At 39.7% G+C, this 17053-nt stretch overlaps 1 protein-coding gene across 6 annotated transcripts in view; it reads right to left on the reverse strand.

Annotated features, from left to right (window-relative positions):
- Positions 1 to 1468: 1468 nt before the first annotated feature.
- The window catches only part of LOC105486627 (arf-GAP with GTPase, ANK repeat and PH domain-containing protein 5-like), a 54836-nt gene continuing 39251 nt past the window's right edge, over positions 1469 to 17053 (reverse strand). For 4 of the 6 annotated variants that reach the window (XM_071070031.1, XM_071070034.1, XM_071070032.1 and 1 more), the window contains 5 exons: positions 15497 to 15531; positions 8314 to 8414; positions 5616 to 5651; positions 2270 to 2321; positions 1469 to 2027 (listed from right to left, as the gene is read on the reverse strand). In XM_071070031.1, the coding sequence (XP_070926132.1) occupies positions 1899 to 2027; positions 2270 to 2321; positions 5616 to 5651; positions 8314 to 8414; positions 15497 to 15531 (353 nt within the window). In that variant the 3' untranslated portion in view covers positions 1469 to 1898. The other 2 variants (XM_071070035.1, XM_071070036.1) reach the window with 2 other exon arrangements.

The raw sequence follows: 17053 nt of genomic DNA on the forward strand, positions 1-17053 counted from the left end.
CCCCAAAGACAGCTGTGGGTGTAGAGGAGGATCATCAGGAGCTGCAGTTTTCAGTGGAAAGATGTGGCCACTGCCAAACCAGCAAGGAAGAATCTGAGCGAATAACCACCTCTCCTCTCTCTCCCACCTCCTGTGACATCCGCCACTGTCTGAATTCCACTAGGGCCAGAGAGCGAGGCATGCTGGTGATGCAGCCCAAGAGGGAGCGGGCAGAGAGGAGCCAGTGGGTATGGACGTGAAACAGAGAAACAGAGAATTCCAGCTCACTCTGCGGGATGTCTGGGTCTGATAGAAACATGGCAGCAGCTTTATTATTATTATTATTATTATTATTATTATTACTGCTACTATTATTTTGAGATGCTCTTGTTGCCCAGGCTGAAGTACAGTAGCGTGATCTCAGCTCACTGCCAACTTCTGCCTCCCGGGTTCAAGAGATCCTCCTGCCTCAGCCTCCCAAGTAGCTGGGATTACAGGCACATGCCACAACGCCTTCCTAATTTTTGTATTTTTGGTAGAGAACGGGTTTCACCATGTTGGCCAGGCTGGTCTCGAACTCCTGACCTCAGGTGATCCACCCGCCTCGGCCTCCCAAAGGGCTGGGATTACAGGTGTGAGCCACTGTGCTAGGCCTGCAGCAGCTTAATTTTACAGTGTCCCTTTTCTCCTTCTGGAAACTATATGGAGCAACAACAAGACTGAGGAGGAGGAGGAGGAGGAGGAAGAAAAAGCCCATCATCGACACACACATCAAACTCAACTTCAGAGAAATTAGGAAGCTGGGAAGCCACGTAAACCCAAAAGCAGGTGACACCAGCAGAACCAACACAGGAAGCCAGGGAAGTGCAGAAGAACAGGGCATGGGGGGTGGCCAGGGGGGATCTTCATTGTTGCCAGCAACACACACTCCCAGGAGGAGAGGACCCTCAGAGTGAGAACGGAGAGCTGCGGAAGTGAAGAATGAAGGAGCAGGTGCTGCCCGGGGAAGTCCAGGGGTGCGGAATCTGAGAGCATCCCTTCCCAAGAGAGGCGGGAACACTTGGGAAGGCAGGGCTGAGTCCCTGGAGGCTGTATCTGTGAAAAGAGGCTGGCAGTAGAAACTGCCTGAAGATGAGTGGGTTCTGAGAGGCAGAGGGACAGCGCTACAGAGGTGAGGCTGACGCTTCTGTGCAGGAAGGGCAGGCTCCTGAGGAAGGGAGCCCCGAATGCTCTCCACTAGATTCCCAGGGAGCCCCACTCCCTCCACAGGGACCTCATGCTGACAATGAAATCCCATTCATATTGGAACCTCCGACACACTGCCGTGAATGTGAGGGTTTCGTGACTGATGGGGTAGGTTTCTCTCTTCCAACTCAAGAGTATAATTTCCATTTATTCCTCCCCCAGCCTCCCTGAACATTCACCTCTTAGATAACCACAGTATGGTGATCAGAACAAGGAAATCCACATTCTCATATTTAATTATATTAAAATTATTTCATAAAATAACCAATTTTATTAATTAAATACATTTAAATAATGTTTAAATATATTTAAATTATTTAATTTAAAATGAACATATTAGCTAAAGTCCTTACTGGAGTTTCTCCACTTTTTCCACTAATGTCCTTTTTCTGTTCCCAAATGCAACCCAGGATCACGGGGCATTTAGTTATTTCTTAGTCTCTTGCCATTTTGTAGGACTGCAGTGACAGTTCCTCAGTTTTTGCTTATCTTTCCTAACCGTGACACTTTGAACCAGTACTGATCAGTATTTGTCAAATGTTCCTCGATTTGGGTTTGTCTGATGTATTTCCACGATTGGACTGAAGTTATGCACCTTTGGCCATTACAGTACAAAAATGATGTGGAATCCTTCCCCGTGCATTCCATCAGAGTTATGGCACTGATAGTTCTTCTTACTGATGATGTTGAACTTGTTCACTTGGTTCAGGTTTCTGCTTGAACAGGGACCTGGGAGGCAGAGCCTGCAGGGAGCCGAGATCACATGACTGCACTCCAGCCTGGGCTACAGAGAGAGACTCCACCTCAAAAAAAAAAAAAAAAAGATACACTTTCTGTTATTTGGGTAGTATATTTACTCATACTAGCTCACTAACTAAACACAGCTGCAGATCAGTTCTTATTGCAGCACATTCTTTTTACAACACTTAAGATGACTAAATGTGACATGAAATGGGGAAGATTTAAAAAAAGATGCCTTTGACTTCAGCATGAAACAGATACAAGTGTATGATGAAAATACAATCTCAATAAAAGTGCCACTTACCGTAAATGAGTATAACTCTTCATCACATACGCTCAAAGATCCATCTGCATCTCTATAAAATAAGAGTGTGCATTACTTCAAAAACTGTTAATATCTTAGTATAATACCTGTTTAGTAAAATACTGCCTCCTGTGTGCTTTGGTGTTTACCAAAGCAGTTTTTACGAAATCTTCTCCTGGATCCTGACTTGCAGAGGGTTTCTTGACTACTTCTTTCTCAGCATTTCATGTCCTGTACTGTGAAGTCTTTTACATGATAACCAGTCAGAAGTGCCCATAAGTATTGACTCTCCCTAGCAGGCGATGGCAATAAACCAAATATATTTTCACTCTTCTAACCACACACTGAAACACAAGAATGTTTTACAAAGCAGTAGTGATGAACTTTAATAAATGTAAACGTGATTCAGATTTCCTAGCTTCCTTTCTCTTTAGTTCTCTGTAGTATAGTCTCATGATGTATTTATGTATTTTCTGTTGTTTGAATTAAAAACTCATCTGCCCCAGTCTTTGATGAACTTTAAACTTTGTAAAAACTAATGCATTGTGCCTGTGTGATAAACCAGTGGTTCTCCAAATGTGCTCTGTGGACCTCTCAGGATCCCCAAGACCCTTTCCAGAAGAGGCCAACGGTTTTTTTTTTTTTTTTTTGAGACCTAGTTTCACTCTTGTTGCCCAGGCCGGAGTGCAATGGCGCGATCTCGGCTCACGGCAACATCTGCCTCCCAGGTTCAAGTGATTCTCCTACCTCAGCCTCCCGAGTATCAGGGATTACAGGTGCCCGCCACCACGCCTGGCTAATTTTTATAGTTTTAGTAGAGATGTGGTTTCACCATGTTGGCCAGGCTGGTATTGAACTCCTGACCTCAGGTGATCTGCTCGCCTCAGACTTTCAAAGTGCTGGGATTACAGGCCTGAGCCACTGTGCCTGGTCAACACTGTTCTGAATCATATGAATTAAAACTGAGAAAGCTGATTAAAAAATTTAAAAATTTGTAAAAGTAATACAACGTCATTGCCTGCTTTTTCGTTGACACTTGTCATGATTGTATAAAAGTAAAAATGGGTAAAACTGCTGGTTTCTCAGCATAAATCAAGGCAGTGGTACCAATTACATCAGTCACTCTATTCTTTACTGTCCCCTGCAGTTAAAAAAGATAGGCTGAATTACTTAAGAATGTCTTTGATGAAGCAGTAAAAATTAATGTTACTAAATCTTGACATGTCTCCTTAATATTCTGAATAAGTGAAAAGTTAATAAGAAGCGCTTCTGCTGACTGCAGTACGGTTGTTGTTGGTGGTGGTGATGTTGTTTTAAAAAAAAGGAATTCGGGATTTAATTGTGAACTGAACAACCAATTTTTTTCACAGAACTTCGTTTTTATTTAAAAGTAAAACTAGGCCAGCGCAGTGGCTCATGCCTGTAAAATCCCAGCACTTTGGGAGGCCAAAGCTGGCAGATGGCTTGAGCTCCTTCAGCAGTTCAAGACCAGCCTAGGCAACATAAAAAAAACCCTGTCTCTACCAAAAATACAAGAAAATTAGCCTGGCGTGGTGCCACACATCTGTGGTCCCAGCTACACAGGAGTCTGAGGTGAGAGGATTGCTGGAGCTGAGATCATACCAAAGCACTCCAGCCAAGTGACAGAGTGAGACTCAGTCTAAAAAAAAGAAGTACAACTATCATACTCAAAAATAAATGGAGAGGTTGTCCCTTCAAGGAAAATAAGTATTTGTTCCCAACGATAAAATGTAAGCTTTCCTGAGGACTTTGAAAAACTTCTTCCTGCTACTAGGCTTGACAGCTTTTCAATACTTAAAGGTGTTTTAAAGTAAGATTGGTGGTTAAATTAAAAGTGATTTTTGACATAATAAAACATAAACCAATATATTCCAAGTAACTAATGCATAACATTAGAAATGCAAGTATGGGAGGAAAGATCCATTTACTGTGCAAGAAAGATCAAGGAGTACTGATGGAATAAATTTATTAACATGGAAAATGCCACTGTAACTAATTTAAGAAACTAGCACTTGTGAAGTTTTGATTTAGTATTAAAGAATACCCACAACTGTCTGAAAACTTTAAAAATACACCTTTTACCAACTACATATTTGCATGAGGTTAGGTCATCTTACTGATTCTTTTTTTTCTTTTTTTGAGACGGAGTCCCTCTGTCACTCAGCCTGGAGTTCAATGGGGAGATCTCGGCTCACTGCAACCTCCGCCTCCCAGGTTCAAGTGATTCTCCGGTCTCAGCATCCCAGTAGCTGGGACTACAGGCAAGCACCACCATGCCCAGTCATTTTTTGTACTTTCAGTAGAGGCGGGTTTCACCATGTTAGTGGGGCTGCTCTCAAACTCCTGACCTCAAGTGATCCACCCACCTTGGCCTCCCAAAGTGCTGAGATTACAGGTGTGAACCACTGCACCCGGCCATCTTATTGCTTTTTTTTTTTTGAGACGGAGTCTTGCTATCACCCAGGCTGGAGTGCAGTGACGTGATCTCAGCTCACTGCAACCTCCACCTCCCAGGTTCAAGTTGTTCTCCTGCCTCAGCCTCCAGAATAGCTGGGACTACAGTGCGTGCCACCACGCCTGGCTACGTTTTTGTATTTTTAGTAGAGATGGCGTTTCTCCATGTTACCCAGGATGGCCTCGATCTCCTGACCTTGTGATCTGCCCGCTTCAGCCTCCTAAAGTGCTGGGATTACAGGAGTGAGCCACTGCGCCCAGCCTCTTATTGCTTTTTAAAAGCAAGTTAGAAAGAAAGATCTAGAGAATCCAGTTGTCTCCTATTAAGCTCAACATGAGAGACTTTAAATAATATAAATACATGACACACTTTTTACTCAACTTTTTATTGTAGAAAAGTTATTTTTTAGTGAAAAATTTCTGTTAAAAATATTGTTCCCAAGGAATATTTTCTGGTATTACAACCTGGGTCAGGGTTACTACTGACATCTAGTTGGTAGAGTCCATGAAAGCTGCTAAACTCTCTGCAATGCACGGGACAGTCCTCACAACAAAGCGTTATCTAGCTCATAATATCAACAGTGGTAAGGCTGTGAAATCTAAACTAAAAATAGATTTTGAAAAAAAATCTCAGTATTCTCTTTCTACCACAGTCAATATTAATATAATCAACATAAACACATACTCTTTGAGATGCTCAATCATTTAAGAATTAAGAGTCTTAAGGAACAAAGAAAACACAAATAATTTGCTTCGATATTTTACCAGGCACAATACAGCTTATGATGTCTACAGCTGTGACCTAACACTGAGCTTGATATCTTGCAAAGTAATTAGCCAGAATAACAAGACAGGTTTCTAAAAAGCTCACCTTTGCGTGATATCATGATGTATCTCCAAGGTCACTCTGTGGAAGGAAAAACAATTCACAACAATAGATGTTATCATTTGTTAGGCCTGAAGACATTTTTTAAAAGGGGGGCAGAGGAAACTCTCCTAGCGGCCCTGAAATTCAAATCTTCTAGTTCAGAACAGCACCATAAGGGCACTTTGTTTTCATTTCTTGTTTTTTCACAAAAATAGGAGAACCAAAATGCAAGGCAATATGCTGTAAAGAAGACGTGTTTCTGTTGATGATTATAATATATAAATATAACAGATTTCCCTGTTATATGCTCTTCTACCCACAAAACCTTTCGTCCCATGTGATTTATTTTATGTGTTTATTTATTTTTTGACGCAGAGTCTCACTCTGTTGCTCAGACTGGAGTGCAGTGGTGCGATCCTGGCTCACCACAACCTCCATCTCTGAGGTTCAAGCGATTCTCATGCCTCAGCCTCCCAAGTAGCTGGGACTACAGCTTTGCACCACTCTGCCCAGGTAATTTTTTTGTTTTGTTTTTGGGATGGAGTTTCACTCTTGTTGCCCAAGCTTGAGTGTAATGGTGCGATCTTGGCTCACAACAACCTCTGCCTCCCAGATTCCAGCCATTCTCCTGCCTCAGCCTCCCGAGTAGCTGGGATTACAGGCATGAGCCACCACACCCAGCTAATTTTGTAGAATGAGGCTCAAAACAACTGAGAGAAGGCAAATCTCAATTTTAGTTACTAGGTCTACACAATATTAGCACTTTTTAAAAAGCCTGTAACATTAGCATGTAAGATGGATATGTCTACAGTGCTTCAAGTAGTTTTCATCTCTGAAATAATTTCACAATCACAGAATTTAAAGTTACATGCTGGAAAGGACCAATGACCTTACATGACATTTAATTCAACACTCATTTTACGGATCAGGGAAACAAACCTTAAAACTGACTTGCCCAAGGTCCCACCAAATAGGAGCAGTTTCTCGTCCTAAACTCAAATGAAGCCGTGGCTCTCAAACTTTGCTGCACGTTAAAATCACCTGAGAAGCTTTAATAACGGCCTCATCTTCAACATGAGACATTTTAACGTAATGAGTGTTGGGAATGACTTTGGGCATCAAGGTTGTTGGTAAAAGTTTCCCAGGTGATTTCGACGTGCAGCAAAGTTTGGAATGATTGAGCTGGGGTGAAAATCAGAATCTTCTGGGATGCCTTTCTTCACATAAAGATGCCTCACATCCATCCCTATTTTCCTAAAAGGCTTCTCAGTGCCTAGAGATAGAGGGAAAGTGGAGATGGGAAGATACATGTGTTTGCAGATCTGTATTTTGAAAAAAAACCTTGCATAAGTGATCTCAGTGAGTTCCACCTATCCCACTGACAACACTGCACTACTGACTCGTGATAAACATTTTTCAGAATCTTTTCTTGAAGCCAATTTGCCCTATTAATTTGTTCAGTAAACCTTTATTTCACCAATAGTTAATATACCAAATAATTATTTCTCAAATTTGCTGATGGCACATTAAAACTTACTTTACTTTCAAAAGTAGACTTCTAAAAAGTAGCATAATGAGGAAAAAAGCATGAAATTTGTTTGAGCAAGACTAATCTTCAAAGCTACTTTTGAATTGTATGCTAACACATCAAAATCTTTTGAACTCAAAGAAGCCAGGGACTCTAGTCAAAGTAGTTTTGGTGTATGTGTGCTCAAAGATTTCAGAGACTTGGCTGACTACAGACATTTAGTGATTACTCAACAGGTCCCAAAGCTCAGGACTTGAGACAGAGTTTGAGTCCAGTTTTTGCTGAAACACAATTTCATCACAACTATTATTAAAAGGGAGGGAGGATAGTGACATTATTATGAGTGTAAACTTGCCATTTTTAATTGAAGTAAAAGTTACTGACAATTAAATTAGCTAAAAAGGCTAGTGCATTTGAAACGAAATTGTTTATAAGCTAGGTATGCTATGTTTACAGAATGAAAAGTAAAATCAAAGATAAAGACATTAATATTCTAAATTAGTACTTTCCAAACTGTGTTCTAAAAATCAACACTCATAACCCAAGGAGATGATAATAATGTACACTGGACAGCCGCTAGGAGCTGTTGGTGGTGTTGGTTGTTGTTCCTTTTAAAATAAACTGCATCCTCAGGGTGCTCTCAAAGCGCATCTTTGTGGCACATGAGGTGCTCACGCACAATGGGAGAAATTCAAATGCAGATACACTGTGGTGTCAGAAGAGGAAAAGCTGTTCCTTCTTCCAAGGCTACTGTCCAAAGTAGTACACACTGATTTAGGCCTCTAATGCACTGAACAACTAAGTTTTCATGAAAAATATTCAATAAAGGGAACCTATCCTTCTCATGACCCAAATGAGAATCTGAGAGAATACTTTCCATTCCTTTCAAAACTTGATCAATTCAATGCGTTCAGCACTGTCGTAAGGCATAAAGGCATAAAAAAAAATACACTTTTTCTGGGACTGTTTCTTTGCTATCTGATTTTTCCTTCTACCATGACATCTAAGATTAAAAGAGAAATTGATACTTAATATATACTTAATATATAGAATCTGGATATCAATATATAGTTGACTCCAATTTCTTAAACTGATTGCTGAAGAGGACAACCAAATGGCTGAAATAATTTTAGAATAAAGGGATCTATCCCTTGGCAGTATAGTTGTACTCACGATATTATTGTCATTGTAAGATAAGACTGGCTGGCTGTGTTGTCATCAAGGAATATTGTTGAACATGAGCTGTATTGTTGACTGAAACGCACAGTAGATACCTGAAGGGGAAGGGAAGTGTAAGTTAAACTTATCAAAGTGTATTTTTTCTTAGTTAAAATGTCAAATGACAAAGCACTAAGATATTTCTTACACTCCATGAACTGCCTGAGTGTGGTATCATGTGCACTCTACAGAGAACCGATTGGAGGCTCTTAACTTCCAGAGACAATGTTTAAGATATGGGTTATAAAATGCTGCCCTTAATATGGTACCTGTCATCAAACCTAACAAGGATTTTATGAATTCCCTTTAAAAATCATGAGAAAAGTTTAAAATAAGATTTCATTGCTTTTTTCTATAGCAATATAAAGCAGCTGAGAATTTCTATTTCTATGATTAATTTACTACGATAAAATGTAATGTATTAAATAATACTGGTACAAGAGCATTTTATTGCAGTGACTACAAGACTAATGCATTTACTAAATTACTCATCCTAAATGTATTATTTCAGGCGATATTGTGACAAAACAAGTGTTTCAGATTCAGAGGCTCTGTGTACCAGGGCTGCTAGGCCACCAACAAGTGAGGAAGCCATAGGTTTCTCTAGTCCTATTTTCTTATGTGGAGGATAAAAAGAGTATCACTTAAATATTCTCTCACACCCTGAAAACAGATGACAACTTAAAAAATCTTTCGCTTCATGTTTAAATAAGACTGCCATGACATGCCTCAAACAAGACTCTCAGAGAATACTTTCCATTCATTTCAAAACTTGATCAATTTCATTCTATAAGTCATCTGACCTGCACCTAGCCATTTTCCTGCTCTACTCCTGCTCTCTGCCTAGAATACTTCTTTTTTCTTTTCTTGCTTCAGCAAGCTTGACTCCATCTACCCTCTTGGATCTCTTTGTCAGCAACCACACCAAAAAATGTTTTTTCTACACTAATTAGTTGAATTCACAAGACACTAATTGTTGCAGAGTATTCCCCTCATGAGAAAGTACGCCTCTCCTTAAGAGTACGGGAGGGCCCTTACTCTTCCTACCTCCAGTTACTGAGCATAGAATTTTGAGTAAATCCAAAACTTTGACAAGTGTTTGACAATTCAGTTATAATTTGGAAGATAAGTCTTACTACATTTAATTACAGCAAAAACACTACTAACAGTTTACTGTTTATAGGTATTATTTAAGGTAGTCACAAAATGGAAACAAATAATCTAACGTCAGTCAGCATAAATCAGAGTATGAAATTTTATGATCTTTAACAAGAAATGGAAGGGGTTACTTAGTAGTTTTAAGGTTTCATAAAAAAAACTAGAAAATAATTGTACCTAGTAATTTAGTAAGTCAAAACCAAAGCCTTAACATCAAAGGTCCAGGACCCATTGGATGCCGATGCCCAACCACTGACTTCTTCTGCTGTACCTGCTGCCTCTCATTTTAACCCATTAAAAATATTAAAGTTGTTTTCCTTTTAGAGGTCTTCATTTCCTTGGTTAGGTCTATTCCTAATTATTTTATTTTATTTTATTTATTTTATTTTTGCAGCTATCATAAAAGGGGTTGAATTCTTGGTTGGATTCTAAGGTTGGTCGCTGTTAGGGTATAACAGAGCTACTGATTTGTGTACATGAATTTTGTCTCCTGAAACTTTCCTGAATTCATTTATCAGTTCTAGGAGCTTTTTGGAGGAGTCTTTAGGGTTTCCTAGGTATACAATCACGTCATCAGCAAACAGCAACAGTTTGACTTCCTCTTTACCGACCTGGATGCCTTTTATTGCTTTCTCTCATGTGATTGCTCTGGCTAGGCCTTCCAGTACTATGCTGAATAGAAGTGGTGAGAGTGGGCATCCTTGTCTTGTTCCGGTTCTCAGGGGGAATGCTTTCAACTTTTCCCCATTCAGTATTATGTTGGCTGTGGGTTTGTCATAGATGGCATTTATTACATTGAGGTATGATCCGTGTACACCGATTTTGCTGAGGGTTTTAATTATAAAAGGATGCTGCATTCTGTCAGATGCTTTTTCTGTGTCTACTGAGATAATCATGTGATTTTTTTTGTTTTTAATTCTGTTTATGTGGTGTATCACATTTATTGACTTGTGTATGTTAATCCATCCCTGCATGCCTGGTATGAAACCCATGTGATCATGGTGGATTATCTTTTCTTTGAGATGGAGTCTTGCTCTGTCACCCAGGCTGCAGTGCAGTGGGGTGATCTTGGCTAACTGCAACCTCTGCCTCCCAGGTTCAACCCGCCTCCCAGGTTCAAGTGATTCTCCTGTCTCAGCCTCCTAAGTAGCTGGGATTACAGGCATGCATCACCATGCCCAGCTAATTTTTGTATTTTTAGTAGAGACAGGGTTTCACCATGTTGGCCAGGCTGGTCTCAAACTTCTGACCTGTGGATCTGCCCACTTCGGCCTCCCAAAGTGCTGGGATTACAGGCGTGAGCCACCGTGCCCGGATGGATTATCTTTTTGATATGCCATTGGGAACTACAAAACATTGCTGAATGAAATCATGGACACAAACAAATGGAAAGACATCCCATGCTCATGAATGGGTAGAATGAATATTGTGAAAATGACCATACTGCCAAAAGCAATCTATAAATTCAATGTAATGTCCATCAAAATACCACCATCCTTCTTCACAGAACTAGAAAAAACAATCCTAAAATTCATATGGGACCAAACAAGAACCCACATAGCCAAAACAAAATTAAGCAAAAACAAATCTGGAGGCATCACATTACTTATTTCAAACTATACTAGAAGGCCATAGTCACCAAAATAGCATGGTAGTGGTACAAAAGTAGGCACATACACCAATGGAACAGAATAGAGAACCCAGAAATAAACTCAAATACCTATAGCCAACTGATTTTCAACAAAGCCAACTAAAACACAAGGTGAAGAAAGTAAACCTTATTCAACAAATGGTGCTGGGATAATTGGCAAGCCACATGCAGGAGAATGAAACTGGATCCTCAACTCTCACCTCACACAAAAATCAACTCAAGATGGATCAAGGACATACATCTATGACCTGAAATCATAAAAATTCTAGAAGATAACACTGGAAAAACCCGTCTAGACATTGGCTTAGGCAAAGACTTCATGACCAAGAACACAAAAGCAAATGCAACAAAACAGGTGAAACTTAACTAAATAGCTTCTGCACAGGGAAAGGAGTAAACAGACAACCCACAGAGTGGGAGGAAATTTTCCCAGTCTATATATCTGACAAAGGGCTATTATCCAGAATCTATGAGGAACTCAAACATGTTACAACTACAAAAATATGGAACCAGCCCAAATGCCCATCAATCAATGAGTGGATAAAGAAACTGTGATATACATACACATATATTTTTGAGGAATACCACTCAGCCATAATAAGGAATAAATTAATGGCATTCCCAGCAACCTGGATGAAAGTAAAGACTATTATTCCAAGTGAAGTAACTCAGCATGGAAAACCAAACATCATATGTTCTCATCCATATGTGGGAGCTAAGCTATCAGGATGCAAAGCCATAAGAATGATCCGATGGACTTTGAGGACTTGGGGGAAAGGCTGGGAGGAGGGTGAGGTATAAAAGACTACAAACTGGGTTCAGTGGATACCGCTCAGGTGATGGGTGCACCAAAATCTCACAAATCATCACTAAAGAAATTAGTCATGTAACCAAATACCACCTGTTCCCCCAAAACCCTATGGAATAAATAAATAAACAAATAAATAAATAAAGTACAGCATTTTTCTCAGCAAACATAAATTAAAATAAAACAAAGACTAAAGTTCACATTTTTCGCTCTCCTTTTGGGCAGGACAAATTTTAGGTATGTTTTTAAAGAATTAATAACTTTTTTCCTTTTTCTGAGACAGGGTCTCCCTTTGTTGCCCAGGCTGGAGTGCAGTGGTGCAATTATAGTTAACTGCAGCCTCAAACTCCTGAGCTCAAGCGATCTTCTGCCTCAGCCTCCTGAGTAGGCAAAACAAAAGGCACATGCCACCAGGCCTGGCTAATCTCTTATTTAACGTTTTTGTAGACATGATGTCTTGCTATGTTGACCAGGCTAAAAATGAACAAATCTTAATTAACTTAAATATTTCTAACACTTTGGGCATTCATGAAACCAGCTCCATCTCTGTTGTGAAGTTAAGGGAAGTATATGGCAGTGGATAAAGTTTGAAAATATTAAACAAAGCCCTATGAGAAAAGTGTAATATGCTTATTATAGATACATTAATTTAAAAAATTCTCTAGATTAATATCATTATACTGAAATTAGACTTTGATTTAAGCACAGGTCCTAAATTTGGATTAAATATAATAGATTGACCACAAATTTATTTTCTCTCCCTCCGGAAGTCTCATCAGTCATAAAATAAAGGTTAACACATGACCAGGAGAGAAGGTTGCAGAGATAATTTTTAATAAATGCTGTGATATAAAAAGTAGATAAAGGAGTGGTAAACAACACGGAAGCACAACTTTGGTGCCTACAGAAAGTGACTGGAACCGAAGCGAGCCAGTTTGTCTTGCAGAACTAAAGGCAGGTTGTGAACTTACAGGCAAATGGCACTTTGGAAAGTAGGGTAAAATGTAAAACAAAAGCCAGCAAGGTCAGTTGAAAATCTCTAACCAGAGGCCCGAGTCTACCTGTCCTTCCATCTGACAAGAAACTTAGATGTGTGTTCTCTGGATGTATCAAACCTGAGAATTTCTGGCTCATGAAATTATACCATGACTTAAACCTGAGATATAAAGAAAACTGTATACCAAAAATGGAACTCCAACTTCCTTGGCTAACTCTGCTTTTGGAAAGCAAGTGGCCATGCTTTTACTTCCCAGGCAGAAAATTGGGAGATCCTTCTCAGAAGAAACGGAAATGTCTCGAATAAAGATCCCCAGATAATACACTGAGGTCCCCCAAATAAAAAGCTAGTTTGGCTTCCAAAACCTCACAGTGAGTGCTATCAGCTAACAGAAGTCCTGCTTCCAAATAAAGCAGGCCAGGGACCACCACACATTGGATGGAAGCCTCCAACAAAAGAGATCAAAACAATAGAAAAAAGGAATTCATGGGGGCAGTCAAAACCAGGAGCAAAACCTGAAAAAAAACTTAAAACACTCTCAAAAATATAAAATTCAACAGAAAGAGTAGAGGATAAAGTCACAGAATATCCCAGAACTAGAATAAAAAAACAAAATAAAAAAATAGAAAGGGAAAAATTAAAAACCAATGCAAGTGTACTGGTCTAAGCAGCCTAGCGTCTGAATAACGAGACTAACAGTAAAAAAGTAACAGAGAAAATTAAAAAAAAAAAATTCTCAAGAAGAGATAGTCTCAGGTTTAGTAGCCTCAATAAAATGAAAAGATCCCCACCAAGCTGTTATTATAAAATTTCAGAACCTCAGAGAGAGAGAAGATCCTAAAAAGCTTCCACAGATACCTAAAACCTGGTTGTAAATAGTGTATCACACACTGGTAATAGATTCAAGAACAACACTGTAATGACAGCACAACTGCAAAATGTCTTCAGAACCATAAAATCTAGATTCAACCTAGAGGTGTCCTCTCTATCAAAGAGGAGGGATTTTAAGACTGGCCAGCTCTCTAAATATCTCCATCCAGGAAAGTGTGTTAAAGTACAACTAGAGGGGATTACAGGACAGAAGGAAACACAGAATCTAGGACTCAGGCGATCCCACACAAGAGAGCAGTTATGTGAGATCCAAAAAGACTTTAAGGAGATAGCACAGAAAAGCAGACATCGAGCATATCTAGGGAAAGCCACTCCATACTGAACTAGGATGACAAAAGGCCAAAGAAAGTTGGCTCCCCAACACACACACAAAAGGAACAGATGTGTTTTCACAGATGGAAAGCATCTTTGAAAGGCATGTGATAAATGCTACAACACTTGGGGAAAAACAGCTATTAGAAAATAAGCAAACGGCCGGGCGAGGTGGCGGGTGCCTGTAGTCCCAGCTACTTGGGAGGCTGAGGCAGGAGAATGGTGTAAACCCGGGAAGCGGAGCTTGCAGTGAGCTGAGATCCGGCCACTGCACTCCCGCCTAGGCGACAGAGCAAGACTCCGTCTCAAAAAAAAGAAAAAAGAAAATAAGCAAACGAATATAGTCAGAAAATTAGCTTCATGCTAAAAAATAATGGATGTGAAAGCAAACAGACCACCCAGAGGCTACTTACTATATTTGGATGGATAAACTAACATAGGCTAGGAAAAAAGAAGACCCAGGAGAACTGCAGAAGTGCTCAGATTTCAGAACTGTTTCAGAGACAGGATGAAGGACGTGTAATGCAGAGGCACAGTGAAAACACCTTATGACTTAGCAGTGAATAATGTTTGCAGAGTCAAAATCATGTAAATATTACTGATTTAATGAAAAAGTGTGCTACTATTGGAAGAAACGGAGGGAGGAACATAAGATCATGGTTCAGCGAGGAAGGTATGCTTTCACCTGCTGTGACAGAAAGTCAGTAGACAGTGCTGGCAATTAACTTAGCTCTTCTATTTGTTATTTCATTAAAAATAAGAATAAATGTTTAAGGCAGATCTGTTTTTTTTTGAAACAGAGTTTTACTCTCTCACCCAGGCTGGAATGCAATGGTGTGATCTCGGCTCACTGCAACCTCCGCCTCCCAGGTTCAAGTGATTTTCCTGCCTCAGCCTCCTGAGTAGCTGAGATTCCAGGCATGCACCACCACGCCTGGCTAATCTTGTATTTTTAGTAGAGACAGAATTTCACCATGTTGGTCAGGGTTGTCTCGAACTCCTGATGATCCACTCACCTCGGACTCCTAAAAGTGCTGGGATTATAGGCATGAGCCACGACATCCAGCCTTAAGGCAGATATTTTTACCACAACCAGACTATTGAAATTCAACTTAAATATCAGAAATCCTTAAAAGGACACACTAAGCTAAAGACTTTTCTGGATAAATTTAATACTTAGGAAAATAGAAGAGATTTAGAAAATCCACAAAAAAGGGTCCATGCTATTGCCACTGGGTCCACATTGTAATTTAAAGAAATCAAGAGAGACACACTTTTATGTCAAACTATCAATTTCTTAACTATTTGACTGTTTACTTACGTGGTTTGTATAGTTGCTTCTTCTTATTTCTATAACTAAGAATAAAAAAGAAAAACTGGTCACTTCTGATACAAATGCCATAAAATAAAAGTAGTTGTTAACATCTTACTGATTACTCCTATGTAAAATGAGACAAAATTCCATTTAAAAAATTATTTTCAACAATTTATAATTTAAATTATCTGGCACGATTAATTTCATAAAGTTTCTATTATATACAAATGAAAGTTTCTATTTCATACAAATGAAAGTTTCTATTTCATAAAGTTTATATTACATAAAAATGAAAGAATCCTCATGTACAAAAGAAAAGGGCAAAAAATTAGGTCAGATGGAAAATTTAGCTAATAAAAAAGTTTAACTGTTGCGTATATGAGCCATGATCCATTAGTATTCTCTCATTCTGCATTTATACATAGGTTACTTTAATTATCAGAAGCTAAGAGCTAACAGCTCTAAGAACTGCTTCCTGACCAGACACCTATCTCTAGATGCAACAGAATCCCTGTAAGCATCTTGAACCACACTTAGTGGTTACCTACTAAGGACTTGAACCACACTTAGTGGTTACGTATATGTCACTAAAAACAAAACAAAACAAAACATGGATCTTTACACAACTGGAAAGTAATCTATCTTAAATTTTATTTATTTATCTTTTTTTGAGACAGAGTCTCACTCTGTCACCTAGGCTGCAGTGCAGTGGCGGGATCTCAGCTCACTGCAACCTCAGCCTCCTGGGCTCAAGCGATTCTCCAGCCTTAGCCTCCTGACTAGCTGGCACTACAGGCACATGCCACCATGCCTAGCTAATTTTTTTTTTTGTATTTTTAGTAGAGAAGAGGATACACTGCATTAGCCAGGATGGTCTTGATCTCCTAACCTCGTGATCCAACCACCTCAGCCTCCCAAAGAGCTGGGATTACAGGTGTAAGCCACAGAGCCTGGCCTAAATTTTAATTTTAAAATGAATATACAAACATAATTGGACATGGTGTCTGCAGCACAAAAAATCATTTTTTTCTCTCTAAAAAAAGGCCAGAATAATAAAAGCCCCAAGAAGGACTTGGGTCATGCTTTGTTTCCTACACTGCGTCTGCCTTTGATGCTGGAAGGGCCTTGTATGCAAAAGTTCCTACCACTGAAGGGTGAGGGACATGGAATAGCTTTTCTTTTACTGCTTCCATGCTCTCTAGGTGAGAGAAGCCAATGGCTCTGGAAGGAGCTGGGAAATACAATTCTGATATGTGTTGGATATGTTCCCCCTCCAAACCTCATGTTAACATGTGACCCTTAATGTTGGAGAGAGGGCCTAGTGGGAGGTGTTTGGGTAATGGTGGGGGATTCCCTATGAATGACTTGGTCCCATCCCCATGGTAATAAGCAAATTTTCATTATGGTAGTTTAAAAGAGTGTGGTACCGGCCAGGTGCAGTGGCACAAGCCTAATTCCAGCATTCTGGGAGGCTGAAGCGGGCGGACCACCTGAGGTCAGGAGTTCGAGACCAGCCTGGTCAACGTGGTGAAACTCCGTCTCTATCAAAAATACAAAAATTAT

This window comes from Macaca nemestrina, chromosome 9 (assembly GCF_043159975.1).
Source record: "Macaca nemestrina isolate mMacNem1 chromosome 9, mMacNem.hap1, whole genome shotgun sequence".
In the NCBI taxonomy this organism is placed as follows: Eukaryota; Metazoa; Chordata; class Mammalia; order Primates; family Cercopithecidae; genus Macaca; species Macaca nemestrina.